The sequence below is a fragment of the Coffea arabica genome, chromosome 5e (genome assembly GCF_036785885.1).
Source record: "Coffea arabica cultivar ET-39 chromosome 5e, Coffea Arabica ET-39 HiFi, whole genome shotgun sequence".
NCBI classification, from domain to species: domain Eukaryota; kingdom Viridiplantae; phylum Streptophyta; class Magnoliopsida; order Gentianales; family Rubiaceae; genus Coffea; species Coffea arabica.
The window spans coordinates 48,774,456-48,797,382 of NC_092318.1; the positions used below are offsets into that span (position 1 = coordinate 48,774,456).

General features: G+C 37.3%; 4 protein-coding genes across 9 annotated transcripts; 2 read left to right on the forward strand and 2 right to left on the reverse strand.

Annotated features, from left to right (window-relative positions):
- Window positions 1–3,030: 3,030 nt before the first annotated feature.
- LOC113743345 (probable WRKY transcription factor 69) lies at window positions 3,031–5,804 on the forward strand. The gene is made up of 3 exons (XM_027271327.2): window positions 3,031–3,502; window positions 3,666–3,809; window positions 5,014–5,804. Exons 1-3 carry the CDS (start codon window positions 3,372–3,374, stop codon window positions 5,561–5,563), a joined length of 825 nt encoding a protein of 274 aa, XP_027127128.1. The 5' UTR covers window positions 3,031–3,371; the 3' UTR covers window positions 5,564–5,804.
- Window positions 5,805–6,922: 1,118 nt separating this feature from the next.
- LOC113688469 (ras-related protein YPT3) lies at window positions 6,923–11,742 on the reverse strand. The gene is made up of 2 exons (XM_027206289.2): window positions 11,332–11,742; window positions 6,923–7,670 (listed from the first exon to the last, which is right to left on the reverse strand). Exons 1-2 carry the CDS (start codon window positions 11,550–11,552, stop codon window positions 7,235–7,237), a joined length of 657 nt encoding a protein of 218 aa, XP_027062090.1. The 5' UTR covers window positions 11,553–11,742; the 3' UTR covers window positions 6,923–7,234.
- Window positions 11,743–15,052: 3,310 nt separating this feature from the next.
- On the forward strand, window positions 15,053–22,858 carry LOC113688379 (probable alpha,alpha-trehalose-phosphate synthase [UDP-forming] 7). Of its 6 annotated transcripts, none has more exons than XM_027206187.2 (5): window positions 15,053–15,190; window positions 15,460–17,579; window positions 18,373–18,646; window positions 19,589–19,913; window positions 21,064–22,858. In XM_027206187.2, exons 2-4 carry the CDS (start codon window positions 15,592–15,594, stop codon window positions 19,898–19,900), a joined length of 2,574 nt encoding a protein of 857 aa, XP_027061988.2. In that variant the 5' UTR covers window positions 15,053–15,190; window positions 15,460–15,591; the 3' UTR covers window positions 19,901–19,913; window positions 21,064–22,858. The 6 variants fall into 6 exon arrangements, with proteins under 6 accessions (XP_027061988.2, XP_071905009.1, XP_027061989.2 ...); XM_072048908.1 differs by having other exon boundaries at window positions 15,480–17,579; XM_027206188.2 differs by lacking the exon at window positions 21,064–22,858 and adding an exon at window positions 20,444–20,930.
- Window positions 21,437–22,453, reverse strand: LOC113688381 (G-type lectin S-receptor-like serine/threonine-protein kinase SD2-5). Its single transcript, XM_072049795.1, has 2 exons — window positions 22,103–22,453; window positions 21,437–22,024 (listed from the first exon to the last, which is right to left on the reverse strand). The coding sequence occupies exons 1-2, from the start codon at window positions 22,451–22,453 to the stop codon at window positions 21,437–21,439; spliced, it is 939 nt and encodes a 312-aa protein (XP_071905896.1).
- Window positions 22,859–22,927: the final 69 nt, after the last annotated feature.

Genomic DNA, 22,927 nt, shown 5'->3' on the forward strand with positions numbered 1-22,927 from the left:
AAATTTGATGAAGATAATAAAACCCTTCACTGGATAGGTGTTTTTTTTTTTTTTCACTTCAACAATTTAATTCAAGATCAAAATTGGAGAAAAATAGGAAAAGCCTTTTACTAGATTAGTGTATCTTTTAACTCCAATATTTTACTACTCTGAAGTTTATGATGGTTATGTTGTTGTTATCCCACTTTTCGACAAATAAAACTAAAATGTTTTTCGGAATTTGCATAATTAATTGAGTGAAGAAAATTGAATGCGATTAAAGTGAATGGCTACAGCTCTAATATGCATAGGTATATCCACATTGAACACTTGTATCATTTTCTTTAATGTGATACTTTAATGCATATGAATAGAACTTTTTTATTTTCGCCAGGAAGCATATACTCCCTTCGTCCCACTTTGATAGTCCAGTTTTCTTTTTTCGTCTGTCCCAAATTGTAGTCCACTTTCCAATTGAAGAATGTGGTTGTATTTTAATTTTCCTAAAATGCCCTTATTCAATGTAAGTTGTTGTTACTATAAACCTACCCCATTTAATGAGAATTGATTCTTTTTTTACCATCAATTCAAGTTCCCATAAAGTTGTACTCTATTTAATGTGAGGGTATTTTAGGAAAATAGCAATCTAAATTTACTTTTCCAACAAAGTTAACTATTTTTTCTTAAACTGTGTGAAAAAAGAAACAGAACTATCAAAGTGGGACGGAGAGAGTACGATAAGTCTGAGATATGCTAAAAGTGTGGTATACAATTGACTACGGATTTTCATAGAATTGCAACCTTTTTCTTTCTTTTTGTTTTTTTGGTTTTTGGAAAATACGAGCAGAATTGGCATCTTGATATTTCATTCCTCTTAAATAAAGAATCCACAAGTTCTATGACGTCACAATTGACTGCAGCCTGTTGTTCTCTGTCATTATTATTCATTAAAATAGGAAGTTTATATAGACAAGTAATCAATTAGATAATGATAAAACCAACACCAATTCCCCCTTCCACGCCACCTTTGAATACACAATACAATTAGAGGGTCGTACATTTGATTATTTTCAATAGTTCGGAATCTTCTTGGTTCCTTGTATTGAATGACAAGAGATAAAACTATCATTAATAAAGGCATACACATTTTTTTATAGCTCTGAAGTCGTACATTGTAAAAGAGAAAGGCCCTGTAATAGGTTTAGTCCGTTATGCAGCATGATAATAATCCTGATCGATATATCCTTTTCATTCAAAGGTAAATAGATGCTTCTGATTCCGTTCATATCTCCATTATGTTTCCTATAAAAAGACAAAGCATTGGTATATCCAATTTTTGGTTAGAAAAAAGGATGTCCAAGAATTTAAACTGACATGCATCTTTCCCTTTAGTACTTTAGTTTAGTACGTACGTGTTTGATAAAACTGAAATTTGAAATTTGAAATCTGAATCTATTAAATTAGTAAATTCTTAAATACTAAATTTGATACATTTGAGTGTATATTACATTAAATGATAAGTGAATAACTTATCACTTATTTTTTGGAGTAAATTTTGTCTAGAAAATTCAGCGCCACTTAATGAATTTTTTCAAGTGTTCTAATTTTGGTTATCAAACGCGTCTGAACCCATTAAATTTAAGTGTTGAGTTAAATTATCAAACAAGGCCTAACAGTTGTTACAATTTTAAGCAACTAAAATTTGTCAAAAAATTTAGTAATGAAGATTCATGTACAATGACTAGATCCTAACCAAGAAGTTATGCTCAAGTGTTACAGTTTACAATTGGTTTATGTCACTTTTATTTGTAAAGCTTACGATTGGTTTAAAGTTCCCTAGGAAAATCTCTATACTCTTTTAGAATATGCATTACTTTTTTTTTTTTTTGTCAACACAAGGAGTATCTCAACTTTTACCAGACTAATTTCCCTACGCCCGTACACCCCGCCCTCCAAAAATATATGAGAGGATAGGAGAGTCAGAGTCGATCACACGATCTGGGACCTAACGAGGTTATCCCATAGCCAATCTGCGGCCGAGGGGCCTTAGAATATGCATTACTTGACTCTCTATTTCCCTACTACTTTTCCATGCACACATTCAAGAAATGCATGCGTAGTTTATAATTTCTAAAGCCTAGTATCTGATCTACTAGGTATGAAACCAATGACCGCAGGCAGTAGTCATTATTTTACTATGTGTGAAATCAAAGACTCGATGAAATTGCCATGTGCCATGCCATCCCCCTGGATGGATGGCTGCGAGAGCATGCTGAGGTAGACTGAAAACTATTTTATTGTGAACAGGATTGACTTTGGATAAGGATCCACATTAAATCATCAAGATTTCTTCTGAAACTTAGAACATTCAAAGATCCATTCCAACTAGCTAGCTAGGTTACTTGGGTTCAGTAATTGATGGCGGGCTAGTTTTTTTTGGAACATGTCAAGTTTTGGATTAGGAACTATAGCAAGGAAGACAAACAGTAGTGGTTCAGTCACATTCTATCACTTTTTGTCCAATAGGAGTAATAATCAAGTTGTCACACTAGATAAAGAATTTACAAGTGCTGCACTTCTTTACGTTTCCCTTCTTTTTCCTGCCTACTAATGCTAACTGAAAACTGGCAAGAAAACCTATGGTGTAAAACTTGTAAGGATATTTATAGTACTTCAGAAAACCAGAAAGAGCTAATGATTGTCAAACTGTTTTTTTTTGGATGTTACTCCCTACATTTCTTGCATGGATTTAGTTGGACACGATGGATATATAGCCGTCCTCTTAACAAAAAGAACCAAAAGCTCCCATTCCAACCAAACCTCTAAAACCAGTTGGTCCATTTTCACCATAGACTCCAAATACCCAAACCAATAGATAAAAGCCCCTAACAATAGGCCGGTTGCTGATGCATTTTTCGTCTGGTACAAATTTTTAATGCTCCCAATGACATAATATCAAACTAGCCAACTTCACCATAAATATTTATCCATGAGATCAGCTCCAAATTTATAAGTAGGGGCCCTTAGCCAAAAAATCTAAAATACACTTGACTGTGTCGCATTATTGCGTGAATTGCTCCCACGTCCTATATTAAATTAGACCTGTGCCAATCTGTCAATGTGACTATTCCCATATTAAAACCTAAACCTCTCAAAATTCCACTACCTTCCCCACTTGATACCACACCGCACCTACTCTTCCCTTCCGGCAACACCACTTTTTCCTCTCCCATTTGGCCCATTTTCGTGTTTGTACATGTATAAACAGATGTCATATTTGTACGTGTAGATTCCGCTGCTAGAATCTCCAGCCTGCAGAAGCCACAAAGCCTGTAGCAACTATATCCTGTCGTAACTATTTTGTCCTGTAGCATAGTTTTTACTACTTAGTGATGGTTCAGAAGAATCCATTAGATCATGATCAGCAAGAGGATTCCACAAGCACCCCAGAGAATGTTGCTGATGACTCTCCCTTCTCTGGTGACGAAGCATATGAAGTTACAGCACCTTCACCTAAAAAAAGGTTCCCTTTTTTTTTCCTCGAATGTTTCACATGTTTACAGTTTTTCTTGGGATTCTTCTCTGGAGGTGGAGGGGTGGGTTTTTTTTTTTTTTTTTTTGCAAGAAAGACCGTTTCCATGAAGAATTTTGGAGCGTTGATGCTGTATTTTTTGGTGGAATGATAGGAAGGGCGCCCAGAAGAAGGTAATAACAGTGCCAATTGGAGAAGGGGATGGATCAAGAAGTAAAGGAGAGGTATACCCACCCCCTGATTCTTGGTCCTGGAGGAAGTATGGGCAGAAGCCAATTAAAGGGTCACCATATCCCAGGTATAGAATCCTCTCCTTTTATACTGTATACTACCCTTGATTTTTGCACTTTGCTTCAGCAAATCAAGAAAGCTAAATGGTAGACAAATGCCTTGAGATTCTGCTTGTTTGTTCATGGGGATGCTGCAGCTAGCAATGGTAGCATATAATACATACATTAAATTTGGAATTAAACTTGAGATGCTTTGATTATAGGTGTTATAAAACAATATCCATTGAGTAAAACTAGGCAAAATTGATCGAATTTTAGTATGGAACTTAGGATAATCTTGTAGCTGCCGGCCGGGCATTTGTTGGAGTTGGAACGAAATAATCTTCTTGTCTAGTCTAGTATCAAATATCAATGCTGGAAAAGATATACAAAGGCGGCTCGGAGTTGTGGACTAAAATATGTGCATTAATTAATTAATGGATGTAGTGGTTGGAGTTGCTTTACATCTCTTTGGTTTTCCACTCTCTCAAAAGAAATGTGTGGCTAACACGCCCTTAAGAGTTAAGAGCTAGCAAGCAAATTCTGATGAGAATTTGCAATTTGGATTTGGGAGCATTAGAGAGGGGGGGGCTACTTTTGATTAGTGGGAGCCCACTCCAAACATTTCACTTCTGATGATGCTTCTCTTGATTTGTCTTTTCTTTAATGTTTTCCTTTTTTTTCTTCTTTCTGGTTTTCTGGTTCCTGAAAAGTCATCCTGTCCAAGAAGACGAAAAGATTCATTATTGCATCATGTCATCAAAGATGACAGTTTCAAGTGCTATCTATCAAACATATAGATGAAGCCAAGAATTGAAGTGTTCCAAAATCAGTTTATCAGCAGAACTTATTTACTCCATTAGTATATATATATATACATGATTTTGGAACAACAATGGGGACTGTCAAAAAAATCAGCTTTAATTGCATCTTTATATAATGGTAGGTAAGGATTTGTCTTCTCGCATGATCAATTTGGCAAAAATTAGTGAACGGCCATCTTTTCTGCACTTTTCTTTTTTGTTGCCCTGATGCAAAAGGGTCCCAACCTTTAGATAACGTTTATCTTTTGGAGATGTCTCATCTAGTAGTATAAAATTTTAAGTGTGCATGCTATGCTGTTTTGTAGTAGTATGGACAACGTTAAATCTCCGTTTTGGTGATTTTTTTTGTCATCATAATATTTGATGTAGAAAAAAGTTGAGCTAATATTTTGCATGTGTTGCATGCCAGGGGATATTATCGGTGCAGTAGCTCTAAAGGCTGTCCCGCAAGAAAACAAGTAGAGAGGAGCTGCCTCGACCCCACCAAGCTCCTCGTCACCTACTCTTGTGAGCACAACCACCCCATCCCCACCACCACCACCAAACACCACCCCACCACCACTTCTGCCGCTGCCGCCGCCGCACCGAGTGCAACCGCGACCTCTACCTCCACATCCACATCATCCACCGCCACCGGCAACGTTCCCGTGAAATCTGCCGCGGAGGACGAATATGGGGTCTTCGCCAACCGGCCGGGCTTGGAATCCGACGACAGCAGCAGCAGCAGCTTCAACGAGCTCGCCGGAGAATTGGGTTGGTTCTCCAATGTGGGGTCCACCATGATGGACAGCCCCAGCTTAGTGGGCCCCGCATGGGTGGATGCTGACGTGGCACTCATGTTGCCCATTGGGGAGGAGGACCAGTTTTTGTTTGGTGATCTTGGGGAGCTGCCGGAATGTTCGGTGGTTTTCCGGCGGCGGGGACTGGAGGGGACTCCGTGCTGCGCGGGTTCAGGATAAGAAGGGTGTACATTTTTTTCTCGTTGACTGATCCAACGGCGAATAACGCTGTTGACTATCGAGTATACAAATAATTGTAGGTGCACGTGTTGCGGCGTTGATTGCGAATTCCACCCCACAAGCCAACGGCTAACCTGCCAATTGCCATTTCATGCTCCAATTGCAAATTTTTTTTGTTTTAAAAAAAATTATCAAAAAAAAAAAGACAAAAGGGAAAAATGGGAAATAGGAGTTTATTTTACACCTTCATTGCAATTAATTTTGCCCTGTTATCTCTTTTTTTTTTTTGGGGGTCGAGATGTCAAGTGGGCTTTCTACATTTTTTTTTTTTTGGGTACATTACATCTCTACGGGAGGATGATAATCTAACGGCACTAAGTTATAGTCGAATCCTAGTTACCTTGAGATTATGGGAATTTTGAGGTGAAGAAGATGTTCTTTTGGATCTGTTGGACGAAACTCGTCATGATCAATGACACAATCAATGTCAACAACCAATGGTGCTAGTGTCATTTTTTTAGTGTATCATATTTAGTACTCGATCGTGAAGATGATTAGAGTCAAACCACTCTAAGTTGGAGGTTGAAAAGGGGAGGATGGAAACATGGCTCAGCCGGTGGCTTCTTGCTTAGCTTTAAGATAGGAACATGTTTGATACTTTTTTTTTTTCTTTTTCTTATGGAAAAATGTACATATTTTGATTGTGCAATTTCAGAGAAGTATAAAGATAACGAATGAGTGATTTCTGTTACTACTCTTCTTGGATGATTTCATCCTCCCTGTCTACTTTTTGAGTTTTTGTTGGATCAAGACATTGGACTCTGGCTACGATAGTCTGTCTATCAAGACTCAAAAGGGGCAACAAAATAAGTTACATTTCATGGTTTTTTTTATCACTAATACTCACCTCAATGATTTCAATTGATGAACACATGTTGGTTGGTTCCCCCCTTTTGTTCCTCCAAGTCCAACCCAACTGCTGGTGCCTTGCTACCACAAATATCTACCTATAACACTTGAAAGTCTTGATGGCCAACAATATTTTGCTTGTCAGATTCTGAGTACAATTATTTGATGAGTCATAATGAGCTGGGATCAATAATTGTTCAAATATATAAAATGTGATTACCACATAATATTCCCATTATCGACCATGATCCACATGCTAGAGAGAGTTACCTCTCTCTGTGGGCAGTCATTTGCCAGGCTAAACAGCTTTACATACAAACCTAGTGGAGTTAGAGGCTAAATATCCAGAATTATGGCTGTCATGGAAATGTCATAATCCAGAACATTAACCCATAGTTGAGAGGCAATCGAAAGTAAGGAAGACGTTTATAAAAAAAAAAAAAAAAAAAAAGCCATCAATATGCAATTTTCACTAGACAACCATCCAAAGTTGAGGTTTCCAAAGCAATATTTCAGAAAATATCGAAGCAGGCTCTTCTCCATATTCTAAAAGGAAAGGACTAACCAAGTAACTATACCCATTCCTGATCCTACCAAGTAAGAATTTCATGAAAATACTGCTTAAGTATTTCCATGTAACTGTCATCTTATATGATCCCAGACAAAGAGGACAATCAAATGAACAATATTGCTGGTTGAACGATGTAATGTACAAGACTTGTGCAGCAAGAGCCATTGTCCTTGAAGATTTCCATGCAAGCTCTAGCTTGAACAGCATCCAAATCTCTTCCAAGAAGATCCCTCATCTTTGATATCGATTGTCTCGCCTTTAGGAGGAACAGATGAAGTAGCGCCTTCATCACTGGCCTCGACTGCCTTCCTACTCACAATGTGGTATATTTGTGTCAGGACTTCAGCAAATGCATTTTCCACATTGGTTGCTTCCAGTGCAGATGTCTCCATGAAAAAGAGGCTCTCCCTCTCTGCTAAAGCTTTACCATCCTCAGTTGAAACTGCTACAAGATGCCGAAGATCGGATTTGTTGCCAATGAGCATAACTACAACATTAGGGTCAGTATGATCTCTCAATTCCCTCAACCACCTCTCAACATTCTCAAAGGTAGAACGTCTAGTGACATCATACACAAGTAAAGCACCAACAGCTCCTCTGTAGTAAGCACTGGTAATGGCACGGTACCTACAGCGGGCAAAGGAAGCATATATGAATGCAGAAGTTAAATGCTTTACAATTTATGTATGCAATTCCAACTACTTGTCATAATTCAGAAATGAATTACAGCTCAAGTACTTGATTTCAGCTGTAGTTCATGTGAGCTAGATACTCCTTTAACTTCGGCATTAAAAAAAGTTCACAAAATTAGATTTAAACATGAAAGTTTGCAAGAAATAAGAACAAACAGAAAAAACTGATTAGAGGATGCTATAAAGAAATGCTAATATGATTAAAATTTTCTTGGTGGAGATATGGTCTAAACAAAAGTGCAGAGAAAGTATGCATGCTAAAAAATTACACACAACATGCATGTAATATCTGTAATATCTGTAAGGCAAAAGTCCAGGAGCAAGGCACTTGAGACAACCCCTTGGAATGGAAACATACAAAGACCAACCTGTGACCTTCAAGATCATAAAATCACAAAAAAACAACATTAGGCTTCTATCAAGGTGGTCTATGAAGGGTAATGCAGGCAAAGAAACAGTTCAAGAAAATAAGGAAACTCAACGTGTTTTCTCAAGCAGATGAACACAACTTTAAATGTGACTAAACATTCTCGTCCATAAGTTTTAAGCTCCTTATCTAAAGAGCACTACACACTTTAATAAACTGGAAAAGAATGAAACTCGATCTCATCATGGACCAGATGTCAGAATAAGATTTATGTTCCATGGCCTAGGAAGCATATGATGCTGCCACTGAGAAGTTGCACTCTGAGGCATATAACCCAAACAAGATTCAGTACTCCAACATTCACAATAAACTACTCTAGTTTAGATCTGGTGCAGATTTTAAACAAGTACATGATAATTCAAAACCTAACAATCATTAAATTACAGGAAAAAGGTATAAGCAAATAAATCAGCGCCCAAGGACATGCACACCAATGGTAAGACTACATATATCTCAATGTTTGCTCCTTTCAGCACCCTCATATTTCTCCACAATTTGTTCACAAAGAGCAAATTCACTTAAGCTTTTAGGCTAGCATATCGAATGAAAATGAGCTCCTTAGGGGAAAAAATTGCAGCATTCTAAAATGTTTTACTTCACATAAGGGACTCCTCTTTAGCATTTTCGAGCAATTAATTACATAACTTTACCAATCACAGTGTTGTAATAGTTGCTTTCACATCAGAATCTTAAAGCACCTCAAACAATACCTCATGTGATGCCAAGGATTTGGAAATAGACAACACCGGTTACATGAGACCTAAGTTATGTCCTTGTCAAACAAAATCAGGTACATGAGATAGCCATAACTTTCCTATCTTGTTCACTAAATATTTATTCCTAACCAGACAAATATATAACCAGATACAATGCTTCCTCCTTATATATCCAGTCACAATCACTCTTAGCTTCCTCCTTATCAGAACCCCAGTATGCTTAACTTTCTACAAACTTCAGGATTGAGTGCAGATGATTTTGACTCCAAAAAAAATTGGAGTCAATGTTTAGCCAGTATCACAATTACACCAGTTCAAATAATGATAAAATTGTTATTTGGGTATGATATCCCAAGTTATTGCCGAATGAGAACCAATTAACATTAACATACATGATGAAATAAAACAATAAATTGGAGCCCAAAACACATAATGAAGGATGCTAAGCATAACTGCTCAGTGAAACACCCATTCATTGAGGATTAGACATCTGATTCTATCATAAGAATTCAGCCAAGTACCAATGAATAAACAAAAATGTAACAAGATGCCAATTGAAAGATTACGCTATTCTCTTTCCAAATGTACACATATGGCCTAATTACATTATCCCCTTCCAACTTTAGTCCAAGACATTTAACCCCTTCAACTGACAAAAAAGTGGTCCAAGTGAAGAATTCATCATCTAGAGATTACGCAAACCATTGAGAGGAATTGATTTACCTCTCGAAAATATTGTTTTTCACTTTAACCCATTTGACAGGTAACATCAATAATTACATGAGCAAAACAAACAACCCGCAAAAGTATTCAAAATACTTTCAATTGAACAGTTTGCAGAATTCTACACATATTACAATTGTAATGACACCTTGTTGATGCATTTCATATCCATCTAGATTATCAAATTCATCATCTAAGTCATTTTCCATCCACGTAAACTACGTGTATGTTTTTACCTCTAGAATTCCAATGTAACGGATCAAAACGCAACACAACCAGCATATATGGACACATTTATACAACCCATGACATAGAAGGATCACTGCAACTTCTCCCAAGGATATTATTGTCCAATGGCAACAAATTTTCTTCGATCAGTAGCATCAAGTATAAACACACTGCTAGGATTATGAGTCTAGGTAAAACTAGAATCATAAAGCAAGGTACCAAAGAAGGAGAAGTACAACGACAAGCAGTATCTCTTATGATGTGGATTTTGGAGAATAAAAAGAACAGAATTTCCCAGCCTTATTATAGACCGTAGTGATCTGAACCTGCCTACCAATAAGGAAAAGCTTGAAGAATAGTTGTTCACACAACTTAACTCTTCCCAGAAGTACAGTTAAATTAACACGTGGCATGAAGTTTGGCATATCACAAAGCTAAGCTCTTTGTCCCATGCTCAAGTTAAAAGTGTGTAGAAACCTAGGCCTGTTTTGAAGCAAGAAATAAGTGCATGGCTAAGAATCATCTCAAGTTAAATTATTGAAAACTCTCTATCTTCTAACACTAAAATGGACACACATCACAGTACATCCTGTTGCTACGTTTAACATGCAGAGAATTACTCTTTAAAGGATAATCACAATGGACAATAGGCATGACTGTTTTAAAATCATAACTTTTTCTTTAGGAGCCATATGGTAGGTAATCTAAAGGTCATATGGTATGTAACCTAGGGACCATATGATAGGTAATCATAAAACAATTAACCATAAAAGGGATTGATGATCAATTTAAATCACAAACAAGTAGCATGGACATCGTACTATTCACTTCCAAGCAATGGATAATTGGTACCTTGTTTATAGACTACACAGACCACTAAGAACTCTCCCTCCTTGACAAGCAAGGAGTCATACTGATTAAAGCAACAAGTGACAATCACCAAGTCAAGACAAACCCATCAATTTCCATTTACAAAATAATCGAGGAAATACCAAAAAACAAAAGAAAACTCCTACAAAGATTTTTTTTTGGGGGGGGGGAGGGGGGGGGGGTGCATGGAAACCATAATAAATGTTTCTGGAAGACATTAGCAACAATCATTACACAATTGGCTGCACCAATCTTCAATCTTCCAATACAAAAATCAAAACGCAAATATGAAAATCATCAAAGAAACCCATGCAATCAACTGGCTTACTGTTGCTCAACTTTCCAATTCATCAAAAAAAAAAAAAAAAAAGAAACTGGCTTACTGTTGCTCAACCTTTCAATTCATCAAAAAAAAAGGGAAAAAGAAAGACAGAAAGAAAGAAAATCACACAACTCACAGGTAAATCGATCAAACACATCTAATAGCGCATTATTTTTATGCTCACCAAGGCATATCCACATCTATACACATGAAACTAATAATAGCACGGAAATAAACCCCCATGGCATAAAAAGATTCAGTTTTGATAAAACCCCAATAAAATAGTAAGAGGGGTTGAAGATTAGGCAACCTTTCTTGGCCAGCAGTGTCCCAAATCTGAGCTTTGATAACCTTGGAGTCTACGTTAAGACTTCTAGTAGCAAACTCCACACCAATAGTGGACTTAGACTCGAGATTAAACTCATTCCTGGTGAATCTTGAAAGCAGATTGGATTTGCCAACCCCTGAATCACCTATTAGCACTAGCTTGAACAGGTAATCATACTCATCTTCAGCTCTGTAGCGTGCCATAACTGATATATCTGGCTCTCCTTTTCTTTCAGTAGGTGTTGTGTGTGTGAATTTCTCTGTTCCACCAGTATTGGTTAGTAGTGGTGGTGACGGATGTTGGTTAGGCAGCTGAGTCTTTTTTGAAAAAGGAGGTTTGAAGTGGGAAGGAAATGGTAGAGACTGTTGTCGGGGGATTTGCCTAGATTCCTGCTTCCAGAATTGAAAGAAATCAGCCAATATTAATTTACATCTTTACCCTTTAATTTTATATCCTCAACATTCAATGATTCAACAAAGAGTAAATCCTTGGGCTCTCTCTCTCTCTCTCTCTCTCTTAATGATGAATATGTTTGGATAACAGATATTTGGGATAATTTTTTTTTAAGAAAATACTGTATTAGTTGTTTGATATGATGTCCGTAAAATAAAATAATTATTAAAAAATATGTTGATGATGCAATCAAATAAATGGCTATTTAAACAAATTCAACATTTTTTGTGTACACGATTTTAGATATATGCACCCTTTATTTTCTTAAAACTAATCTTCTAATAGAAAATTTCTTAAGAAAAAAGAGAAATTACTATTAGAATTTTTGAGTTTGATAGATATCTTTCTTTCTGTTTTAATACAATATTTTACGACTGATCCTACATTAAGAGGAGAGGGGGGGATAGAGATGGATCCAACTAAGCTATTGTAAATTCGGAAGGATTTTTTTTTTTAGTACAACATTTTTACAATTGATCCTACATTAGAGGAAGAAGAGAGGGGAAAAGAAATGGACCCAACTAAACCATTGAAATTTCAAAAAGGAATTTTTTTTATTGCAATATTTTTACAATTGATCGTATATTAAGGGAAGAGGGGAGAGGAATGAAGATGGATTGAGCTAAACTATTGAGAATTTGGAAAATCCTAAATGGAAAATGTAGGCAATGAATTTTGAATTCGTTACCTATACCAAGGAAGAACTTTCACTTCTTAGTTTTTTTTTTTTTTATGTATTCTTTAAGACTTTTTTCTTCTTTTCACTTTTGAAATATACTTTTGCAAGTTTATAAGAATTCATATTCCCAATTCTGCCAATTGACTCCTTGCTAATTCCATTGACTTATTAAGTACATGAAACCATTTAACTTCATGGGTGATCAATAGAAAAGTCAAACGCAATTTGGAGTAATTGTGTGTACTAGTAAAATTGTAGGACACAAAAAGCACTAATATCATGACTCTCCACTAAATACATTAGGATCACTCTTTCAAAAAAAAAAAAAAAAAAAAAAGAAAGAACACTAGGATCACCTATGACACCATGTATTTCAAGAAATCTCCATTATGTGTTTCTGAAAATTGAAAGTAGAGCCTCATGGAGAGTAACTTGTATGCATTTGGGAAAGAATAATTACGTAGCAACAAAATTGTAATAATGTAGAACAACTCACTCTATAGTGTGTGTGTGTGCAGAGATCTCATGTTTATCAGTCTTGTTTTAGCTGTATATTTTAGAGATATGTGGTGGATATTAGTCTCAAACTCTAGCTCTGCTTTTGCTTTAATATAATGTGATGCTTTGCTTGTCATATTCTGGTTGATAAAAGCCAAATGCGTGATAGCCAGATAAGCCATGCATGCCTTTCTCTCTCTCTTTTTTTTTTTTTTTTTGTAGTGCTTAATTCTTCGGTAAGCAGTTGCTAGTATCGAATTGCGTAGACACCATTTTAAGATGAGTCGTAACAAGTTGATGCAGCTAAGCGGAGCCCAGTTGTTAAATGCAAGCCATGGATGAGGTTAAAGTCCATTAATTCTCTGTGGACAAACTGGTGCAATATGCCCAAAATAAGCACCGCATTCACTGGCCCAATTTGATTGCATTAGCTGCAGCATGCATGCAGTATCCAGCTGTAGTTGTCTGTCTCACTTAATATATCTCAAATAAGGGTGCTGTCGAGTTGAGTTATACCTGAGCTCGACTTGATTCACACCCAAATTCGAGTATATATCCGTTCAAGACATATAGCTTGTGCTCGAGCTCGATTCGATAAGGTTCGAGTAGATTAACTCGAAAGCTCGATCTCTTACTTAGAATTCAGAGACCCAAAATTTTCAAAATTCACAGCCTTTATTTCACAAGATTCATTGCATTTCAAATGTAAAGAGCTGCACAGCAGACAGGAGCCCTCTGAATTTGTTGGGGCTATCAAGATCTTTGGTCAAAGATTACTACTAGTACTAATTTGCTCTTGGCACCATAGGTGGCTGATCCTGCAAGTCCGGAAACCTGTCTTTGAAAATGCGCCACGTGTCAAGCTGAGATGGACAGCCAGCTGGCAAAGTTAAATCAAAACACGCATCCCAAGGGATGGTTTCAAAAAACTTTCCAAGCTGTCGTCCGTACGCTCACAGGCCGAGGGTTGACCCAACAAAACAAACGCCGAGTCCACTTAAATCAAATGCCAAACGTGTCATATTGCCCAGCCCAAACGTGCAGCGCACGTGGTCATTCACCGCGTGCTCCCCACAGCTGGCGTTTTAGTCCGGAATTCTAAGTCGGCTGGCTAAACCTTATCCTCCTCCTTTTTGGAGCTGTGATAAATCCACCCGGATTTCATCAAACCAGCTCTTAATCTAAACTTAATAATATCTTTTTGCATATAATGACGTCTTTTTTTTTTGGCGTTTTGAGCAGCCATCATTTTCAAGATTGATGGCTGAGTAATTGAATACTCTAATCTCTTCTACCCTACACAACGAAGAAAATCTCCTAGCTGATTAATATATTGTATGATGAGACAAATAAGGGGACAATAAATGATATTAAAGTTAGAAAAATGATTTATTAAGTGACTTTATAACGATTTTTTAATTTTTGACACGTGAACATATCGTATTACAATAGGGTGAAGTTTAACTCTTAAAATTAATGATACATATAATAATTATGGAAAATATTGAATGAATTATTTAATAGTAATGCAAGTATTAGATTTTCATCATAAAATAAAATCCGTTATGACTGCAAACAAAATAGTAAGGGGAATGACAAAAATTCATGCCCATGGTAAGTTTTAGAGTGTAATACACCATTTGAGAAAAAAAAAATTTGTCTGTATTATAAATGCATTTTTCGTTCACTTTTTTTAATCATCTTTTATCAAAATATTTCAATTATGAACTTTATTCCATAATGCACATTTACAGTAAAACAGCATTCACAATATTGAAACAAATGTGATCAAAAGTATTTCTATTGTATATTTTTTAGTTCTGCAGTGTGTACCTGTCTTGGTTTTATTGGCTTGTGACATAAGTTGAGTACTGTGGTGTGATACCAGAGATCCTTTTATTTCTTTGCACGTTTTGTTCCAAAAAAGAAAAAAAAAATTCAATATGAAATAAATTATTTTGCTCTGAAATATTCATTTTCCAGGGCCACCTTGCACTCTTTCTGGAGATCACTTATATCATATATATATATATACATCTCTATATATATATATATATATATATATATATATATATACACATTTCATGCAAAGTCCATAATTATTTTCTATAGTTCTTTGAAATAGACCCAAATTTGACCCCAATACACCTCCAAAGATCAAAGCTTTCTCCCCGAAAAGATTCAAAAGATTCACCTGATTTAATAACAGAGGTCAGTTTCGCTTCTCAATTTCAGGATGTCTTTCATCCTTTTTCAATTTGAGTTTTGCAAATTTAGGGCTTTTGATAATTGGGCTTTCTCTTGTTCACGTTTTTCTCAGTTGGGCTTTGCTTAGATCACTAATTTATTCAATTACAGTAAACGGGTTTCTCTTTAATTGGCTTGATGTCTTGCTTTCTTCATCTTCTAGTGCATTTGTTGAATTTTTAGTTATAATTTAGTGTAGATTGTTTCTGAATTGATTCTTTTATGTGAAAAAGGTGTTCTTGGGCTCGTGCAGATAATTGAAAACTATCAATTTGAGGGGAAAAGAAGAATTTTGAGTTGTGGGGTTTAGGTTGGCGACTTTTGTTCTGAATTTTTTTGGGGAGATAATACAGAACCTTGGAAAAATGTTGTCAAGATCGTATACTAATCTCTTAGATTTGGCATCCGGGAATATTCCGGTAATGGGTAGAGAGAAGGAAAGGAGAAGGTTTCCTAGGGTCATGACCGTGCCCGGAAGTATATGTGAGCTAGATGATGACCAGGCGCATAGTGTTGCGTCGGATAATCCGTCTTCAATAGCTGGTGATAGGATGATAGTTGTGTCAAATCAGTTGCCATTGAAAGCTAAGCGAAGACCTGATAATAAAGGATGGAGCTTTACTTGGAATGAGGATTCATTGCTTCTGAGGCTTAAAGATGGTTTGCCAGAAGATATGGAAGTGCAATACGTTGGGTCACTGTGCGTTGATGTTGATCCAATTGAACAAGATGATGTTGCCAATTATCTTTTGGAAAAATTTAAATGCGTGCCAACTTTTCTTCCGCCGAATATTGTGGAGAAGTATTACAACGGTTTCTGCAAGAAGCAGTTGTGGCCGCTCTTTCACTACATGCTGCCATTTTCTGCTGATAATGGAGGGCGGTTTGATCGTTCCATGTGGGAAGCATACGTGTCGGCCAACAAGATATTTTCGCAGAGAGTGATTGAGGTGCTAAATCCTGAGGATGACTTTGTTTGGATTCATGATTATCATTTAATGGTGTTGCCCACTTTCTTGAGGAGGCGCTTTACTCGATTGAGGATGGGGTTCTTCCTCCACAGTCCATTTCCTTCATCAGAGATATACAGGACACTTCCTGTTAGAGAAGAGATTCTTAAGGCTTTACTTAATTGTGATCTTATTGGTTTTCATACTTTTGACTATGCCCGGCACTTCCTCTCTTGTTGTAGTCGCATGATGGGCTTGGAGTATTTATCAAAAAGGGGTTATATAGGGTTGGATTACTTTGGTAGGACCGTTGGTATTAAAATCATGCCCGTTGGAATACATATGGGCCATGTTGAATCAGTGATGAAACTTGCTGATAAGGAGATGAGGTATGAAGAGCTGAAGAAGCAATTTGAAGGGAAAACCGTGTTGCTTGGGGTCGATGATATGGATATCTTCAAAGGCATCAATTTGAAAATCCTAGCTATGGAGAATATGCTCAAGCAACATTCGAAATGGCAAGGAAGGGCAGTGCTGGTTCAGATTTTAAATCCTGTTAGAGGAAGAGGGTTGGACTTGGAGCAAATACAGGCTGAAATACAGGAAAGCTGCAACAGGATCAATGAGAAATTTGGAAAGCCTGGATATCAACCTGTTGTTCTAATTGACAGGCCTGTGCCCATCTCAGAGAGAATGGCTTATTACAGGATTGCTGAGTGTGTTGTGGTTACTGCAGTAAGGGATGGGATGAACCTGACCCCATATGAATACATTGTTTGTAGACAGGGAATACCTGGTGCAGAAGCAGGCTCAGATTTGAGTGGAACCAAAAAGAGCATGCTGGTTGTTTCAGAATTCATTGGGTGTTCTCCTTCCCTTAGTGGGGCAATACGAGTCAACCCATGGAATGTTGAAGCAACTTCTGAGGCACTGAATGAGGCTATATCAATGTCTGACCAAGAGAAAGAACTGCGACATGAGAAGCATTATCGTTATGTAAGTACGCATGATGTGGCATATTGGGCAAGAAGCTTCCTGCAAGACTTGGAGAGGACATGTGCCGATCATTTTAGGAAGAGATCTTATGGCATAGGTTTGGGATTCGGGTTCAGAGTTGTAGCTCTGGATCCTAACTTTAGAAAGCTTTCAATTGATGATATTGTGTCAGATTACACTAAGGCTCAGCATAGGGCCATATTGTTGGACTATGACGGGACTGTAATGCCTCAAAATTCCATCATCAAAACTCCAAACCCTGAAGTGCTCTCTATCTTGAACACAATCTGTGGGGATCCAAATAATGTGGTCTTCATAGTCAGCGGAAGGGGGAGGGACAGCTTAAGCAGATGGTTTGAGCCTTGCAAACAGCTGGGACTTGCAGCTGAACATGGCTACTTCTTAAGGTTTGGTTTCCTAGAACGTGTTTTTCTGGTTTCAAATTTTCATTGACATCTTTTATGGCTTCAGATGTTCCATTGGTGCTGTCTTGTGTCCGAATTGATGCCTTGAAATGGTTTTACACTGAAACTTCACATAGTTATCGTCTATATTTGCTAATAATATATATAGAAGTATTCTTCTGATTGACAATTTGTTGTTCTTTATACTTGTCCTGGTAAGTAGGTTTACTGTTCACTCTCTTTTGGGAATCCAATTGGAAGGCACTTATGAAGTTAATGAAGAAATGTGGTCAAAATTGATTCTGAGGGGCTTCTGGTTTTAAGCTTTGTGTCTTTAGGGTTTAATGGGGTTAGGTAAATAGTTAGCCTACACATTAATTCGCAACCTGTACAGCTTCTCTAATGATGGGGTCAGTGGTTAACTAAATACCCAGTAACTACTCAAGTAGTTTATAGAGGACCTTCATTTTGCTGGAGTAGTGAATGTTTTAGCTTCATTTCTCTCTCTTGACCAGATATTTTGTAAACGTTAATGCTTAAGTTGGAATGCAGTTAAGGATACTTGGTGGTTTCTAGGAGCCCATGATCTAGATATGGGTGCTAATGGAGCACTCTGGGTAAGGGTTTCTTGTGGAAAGTGAAAATTAATTGGGATTGGACAATTTGGTAGTGGAAATGCTATACACAGAACCAATAAACAACACAAAAAAAAAAAAAAAAGCAAAAAAGAACCAATAAAAAAACCACGTTTCCTTTGTTGTTGTTTTGCTCTATTACTAATTCTGCAAATTGGCAGGTGGTCACAACATAAAGACTGGGAGACCTGTGGTCAGAATTCTGAATTTGGATGGATGCAAATTGCTGAACCTGTAATGAAATCGTATACTGAGGCAACAGATGGTTCTTGCATTGAGAAGAAAGAAAGTGCTTTGGTCTGGCAGTATGGGGATGCAGACCCAGACTTTGGGTATTCTCAGGCAAAGGAGATGCTGGATCATCTTGAGAGCGTTTTAGCAAATGAGCCTGTTTCTGTAAAGAGTGGCCAGCATATCGTAGAAGTCAAGCCACAGGCATGTAGTTTGCTTCTTGATTTGCATGTTAACTATTTTATTCTACTTTTAGTTCTAATGTTTTGTCTACCTGTTTGATTGTCTTCTGCAAGCAGACTGGCCTGATTTTTATTATAGCTCAGCAGAATTATGAATGATAATAAATGATGTTGAAGTCCTCATGAATTTATAAATGACAGTGAAGTCCCCAGCACTTATAGTGTTGGCATTATAAGAGTTACTAATAATTTTATAACTTTGCTTATGCATTCCCATTCTTCATGTACTATATGAATCTATAAATGAAAATGAAATCCGCAGCCCATACACTTATCAAGATCTGTTTAACCATTTGTAGTCACCCTTAGTGGGTTGTCTTTGTATTGTGAGCTCATTTATTTTCTTGTTGTGTTGTTTCCCAGTATGATTACTTGGTTGCTGCACTTTCATTTGGTTCTCTTTCCTTGTAACCTTCTTGGAATGTTAATCTCGTTGAGCATAGAGTGCGGAAGGAATTGGTGGATACTAGCTTCATAATTTACCTGATAGGTTGGGAATCATGTAGATGCGGAGTATAATTTTCCTTTGAGTGCAGCTACATCATTTAGCAATCTGGAGTTGATTATGTTTACTCGATCATTTTGCAATGGATTGTTTATATTATTTTATTGTATTAAATAGGGTTCCTTTTGCTTTCATTTCTGCTGTGTCCATTGCTTTTCATTAACATATGCATTATGATTCTAATCTGATAATGGTTGGGATATGTTACACCTAATTAGACTACTGGTTATCTAAAACAACTGATTGATTTTGCCTCATAGTTTGAGAAGTAAATGTCTAATAAACAATTCAGCCAACTTGGTTACTGTGGGTCTCCAGCAGTATAGTGCAACACTTACACATTTGGCTTTGAATTTTGAACATCATAATTGTGAGTGTCTAATCCTTGTGTTCTTTCAGGGGGTCAGCAAAGGCTCAGTTGCAGAAAGAATATTTACATCCATGGCGGAGAAAGGGAAACAGGCTGATTTTGTGCTTTGCATTGGTGATGACAGATCTGATGAGGATATGTTTGAAATTATAGGCACTGCAATATCAAGAAATATTCTTTCTTACAAAGCTGAAGTATTTGCCTGCACAGTTGGACAAAAACCGAGTAAAGCGAAATACTACTTGGATGACCCATCTGAGGTGATAAACATGCTTGACTCTCTTGCTGATGCCACTCATACTCCAGTTACCTCTGAAGATGAAACAGAAGATTCTTCCTGAAACAAATCATCAGGTTTCTTATTGATTTCTTCTACACATGGAGTTCCTGATTTGGTGGTGCATGTATGCTTAGAAGGGCATTAGGTTTTAGATTTAGGAAATCAAGTCTAGTAGTCTTCCCTTTCTGCTTTGCGTTTATTTACCTCTTGTCTCTATTTCTTCAGTGCCTTCCAAGATAGATACCAATCCAGTGAGGAGAAGGCAAAGTTTTGTTTGGTGCAGAATTCTTTTTGGGGTGAATCTATTAGAAGTAGTTGGGATCTTGGGATGAATTTAATGACAGGAAGGTGTGATTTTGTGAGGTTAGATTTTAGTGCGAAACTGTGGACAGGATTTTAAGCGTGTTCTTGGTGGTAAATGACAATAATTGTGCATTACTGAATCTGGTAATCAGAGAGATTGAGGCTGTCGTAACTAACATGGATGAAGTTTGGCGCTATTCCTCTTAATTAATGGAAGCAACATAATTTTGAATTTCTGAATATTCCTTGGCATCTTGTTGAGAATATAACATGTTGTCTGCTTGAACTTCACATGCCGTAGATGAAAAGGATCCTTTGGCACTTGTGATACCATTTGGGAGTTGAGGCTTGTTGCCCTCGTTGTAGACCTGAGATTGTTTATGGCCTCCAAAGGAGCAAATTACCTATGCATGAAGGGTGACCTACTGAATGAAGTCTGTCAAGGTCTGAAGCCAGAAAATCAGTATTAAAATGTTAGATCAAGGGAATTTGTATTTCTGCATTTGTCCTGCTTGACTGGAGAAGAAGGCCGCAATGTTCTTTTGGATGGCAATATTTGTACTAATGAAAGCAATGTGGATGCAAGAATTAGAATAATCATGACAATAATTCTGTTTGGCAGACATAGTTCACCCTGGATCTTAACTGTAGCATTGGCTTGTCACCCTTTTGAATTCTTTTCGAAATAAACATTGGTATATTGTTTATACATGTACATATTCTGGCATGCTGTTGTCCTCTTGAAGTTGAACATCCCAGTTCCATAAATCGGATTGTTTGTTTTGTCATATCTAGTTATTTATGTTGGTCTTTCAGTTCCATTGTTGTATGATCAAAAGGTTGTTTACTTAAATTCTTTTTAGTGTACCGGATTACAGGAGGAGTTTTGTACTTCGCTTAACATAAATGCTGTTTGCCCAGGGGAAAAATGTTTGATATGCCGTGTATTTTGCTGAACATCGAATACTGTACCACGCCTTTTCATCTTTCTGTGCACCAGCATTTTGCCTGTCAGAAGATTCACACCACCTACTTTGGGACCCAAAGAAGGAAGATAATACACCTTGGCGGCCAACATTTTGTCATTGTTCAAGACTAGAGATCTTCTTGTTTTTAATCTGGTGAAATGAGGACACTGTTGTGTTCGCTCTCCGACTTTGAAGTTTAAACAATTTGCTGTCAAAGAGTTTATCCTCGGAGTTTAATACTATCACTGAGATAACATTCTGCATCTCGATTATGCATGTGTGTGATACGCAGTGATTGTAAAGTCAGTCATTACCCAAAAACATCATCAATGTTCACAACATGATCTGCCAACGCATGTATGAAGTTGAAGCTGATGTTTTAACTCCACTTCCATTGCTCCTTCCAAGACATTCACTACTGTGGACATGCAAGGCCTTCTTGTATGATCATCTTGCAGGCACCGAGCTGCGATTCTTATCATCCTCTCCACTTCCTCTGCATTATTCTTCATGTCCTGGTCAAAATTTCTCACAATGTCAAGTAACTTGTTTTCTTTAGACTTCCACTGCAAGAGATTCAACGGATGCGAGCAAGATTCTGAGTGATTATCAACATTTCTCCTTCCACTAATTATTTCAAGGAGGCCAATCCCAAAACTGTAGATATCAACTTTTTCTGTCGTGAATCGCCGTTCTGGAGCAATGTATCCTGGATTTCCTTTGATGGTTGTGACAACTTGGCTCTTGTCTCTGTCTATGAGCTTAGACAGCCCGAAATCAGAGACTTTGCCGTTGAAGTTTTCATCCAGCAGGAGCTTTTGTGGTTTTACATCAAGGTGGACGACTTTCTGGGAACATTCTTCATGTAAATAAGCTAATCCTTTTGCTACATCAATTGCTATCCTCTTGCGGATCTGCCAATTCAGCTAACGCTCTGGATCTCTGCTGAAAATCCATTTGTCCAGTGATCCATTAGGCACATATCCATATACCCGAAGCTGGTGAGATTTGTCCTTGCAATATCCTATCAATTTCACGAGATTGAAATGATGGATGCTTCCAATTGTTTTGACTTCAGCCAAGAATCCCTTCATATCCAGACTTGGTTTCTCCAAATGCTTAACAGCAACGGAGGTTCCATCCTGTAACCTTCCCTTAAACACACTCCCAAATCCTCCACCACCTAGCTTCTCCTCAAAATTGCTTGGTGCCACACGGAGTTCCTCGTACGAAAACCTCATAGGCAACCCTGGCATTTGTATGCTACTATCTTTCTCTCCTTCTGGCTGTCTTGGAGGTTTTATACTGTCTTCTACTTTTTCTTCCTTTCTTGAGATCAACATGTAGATTGTGCCAAGCAAACAATGAAAGTACATGCACTTACAACTATAACAGGAATTCCCCTAAAGATCACTGCAACAACAAAGGTGCCAACAAGAAATGAAGAACACCAATATCAACGGGAGGCAATACAAGTAACCTTTTTGCTGAAAGTGCTGAGGGCAGAATTGATGCTGGCATGTTATAACTTGTGGCACAGGGAGAGGAAGCAGGACTGGAATTTTTACTATTTTGCCTGACAAAAATCTGAGAATTTGTCTTCCCTTGAAAGAGGGAATTATACGTTCTTGCTAAGAATGCATAGCTGAATAGTGATTGTTTATCATACTATAAAGCTTCCAACTATCTGCCATTTGGACTCAAAGTGAATCGAGGTCATCCTTGACTCTTTGTGTCTCTCTTACGTATGCCCTTGTGTTGATGACCAAGCAACTCTTCAAACATCGACTAGTAAGTAAAGATTTCTTCTTCCTTGT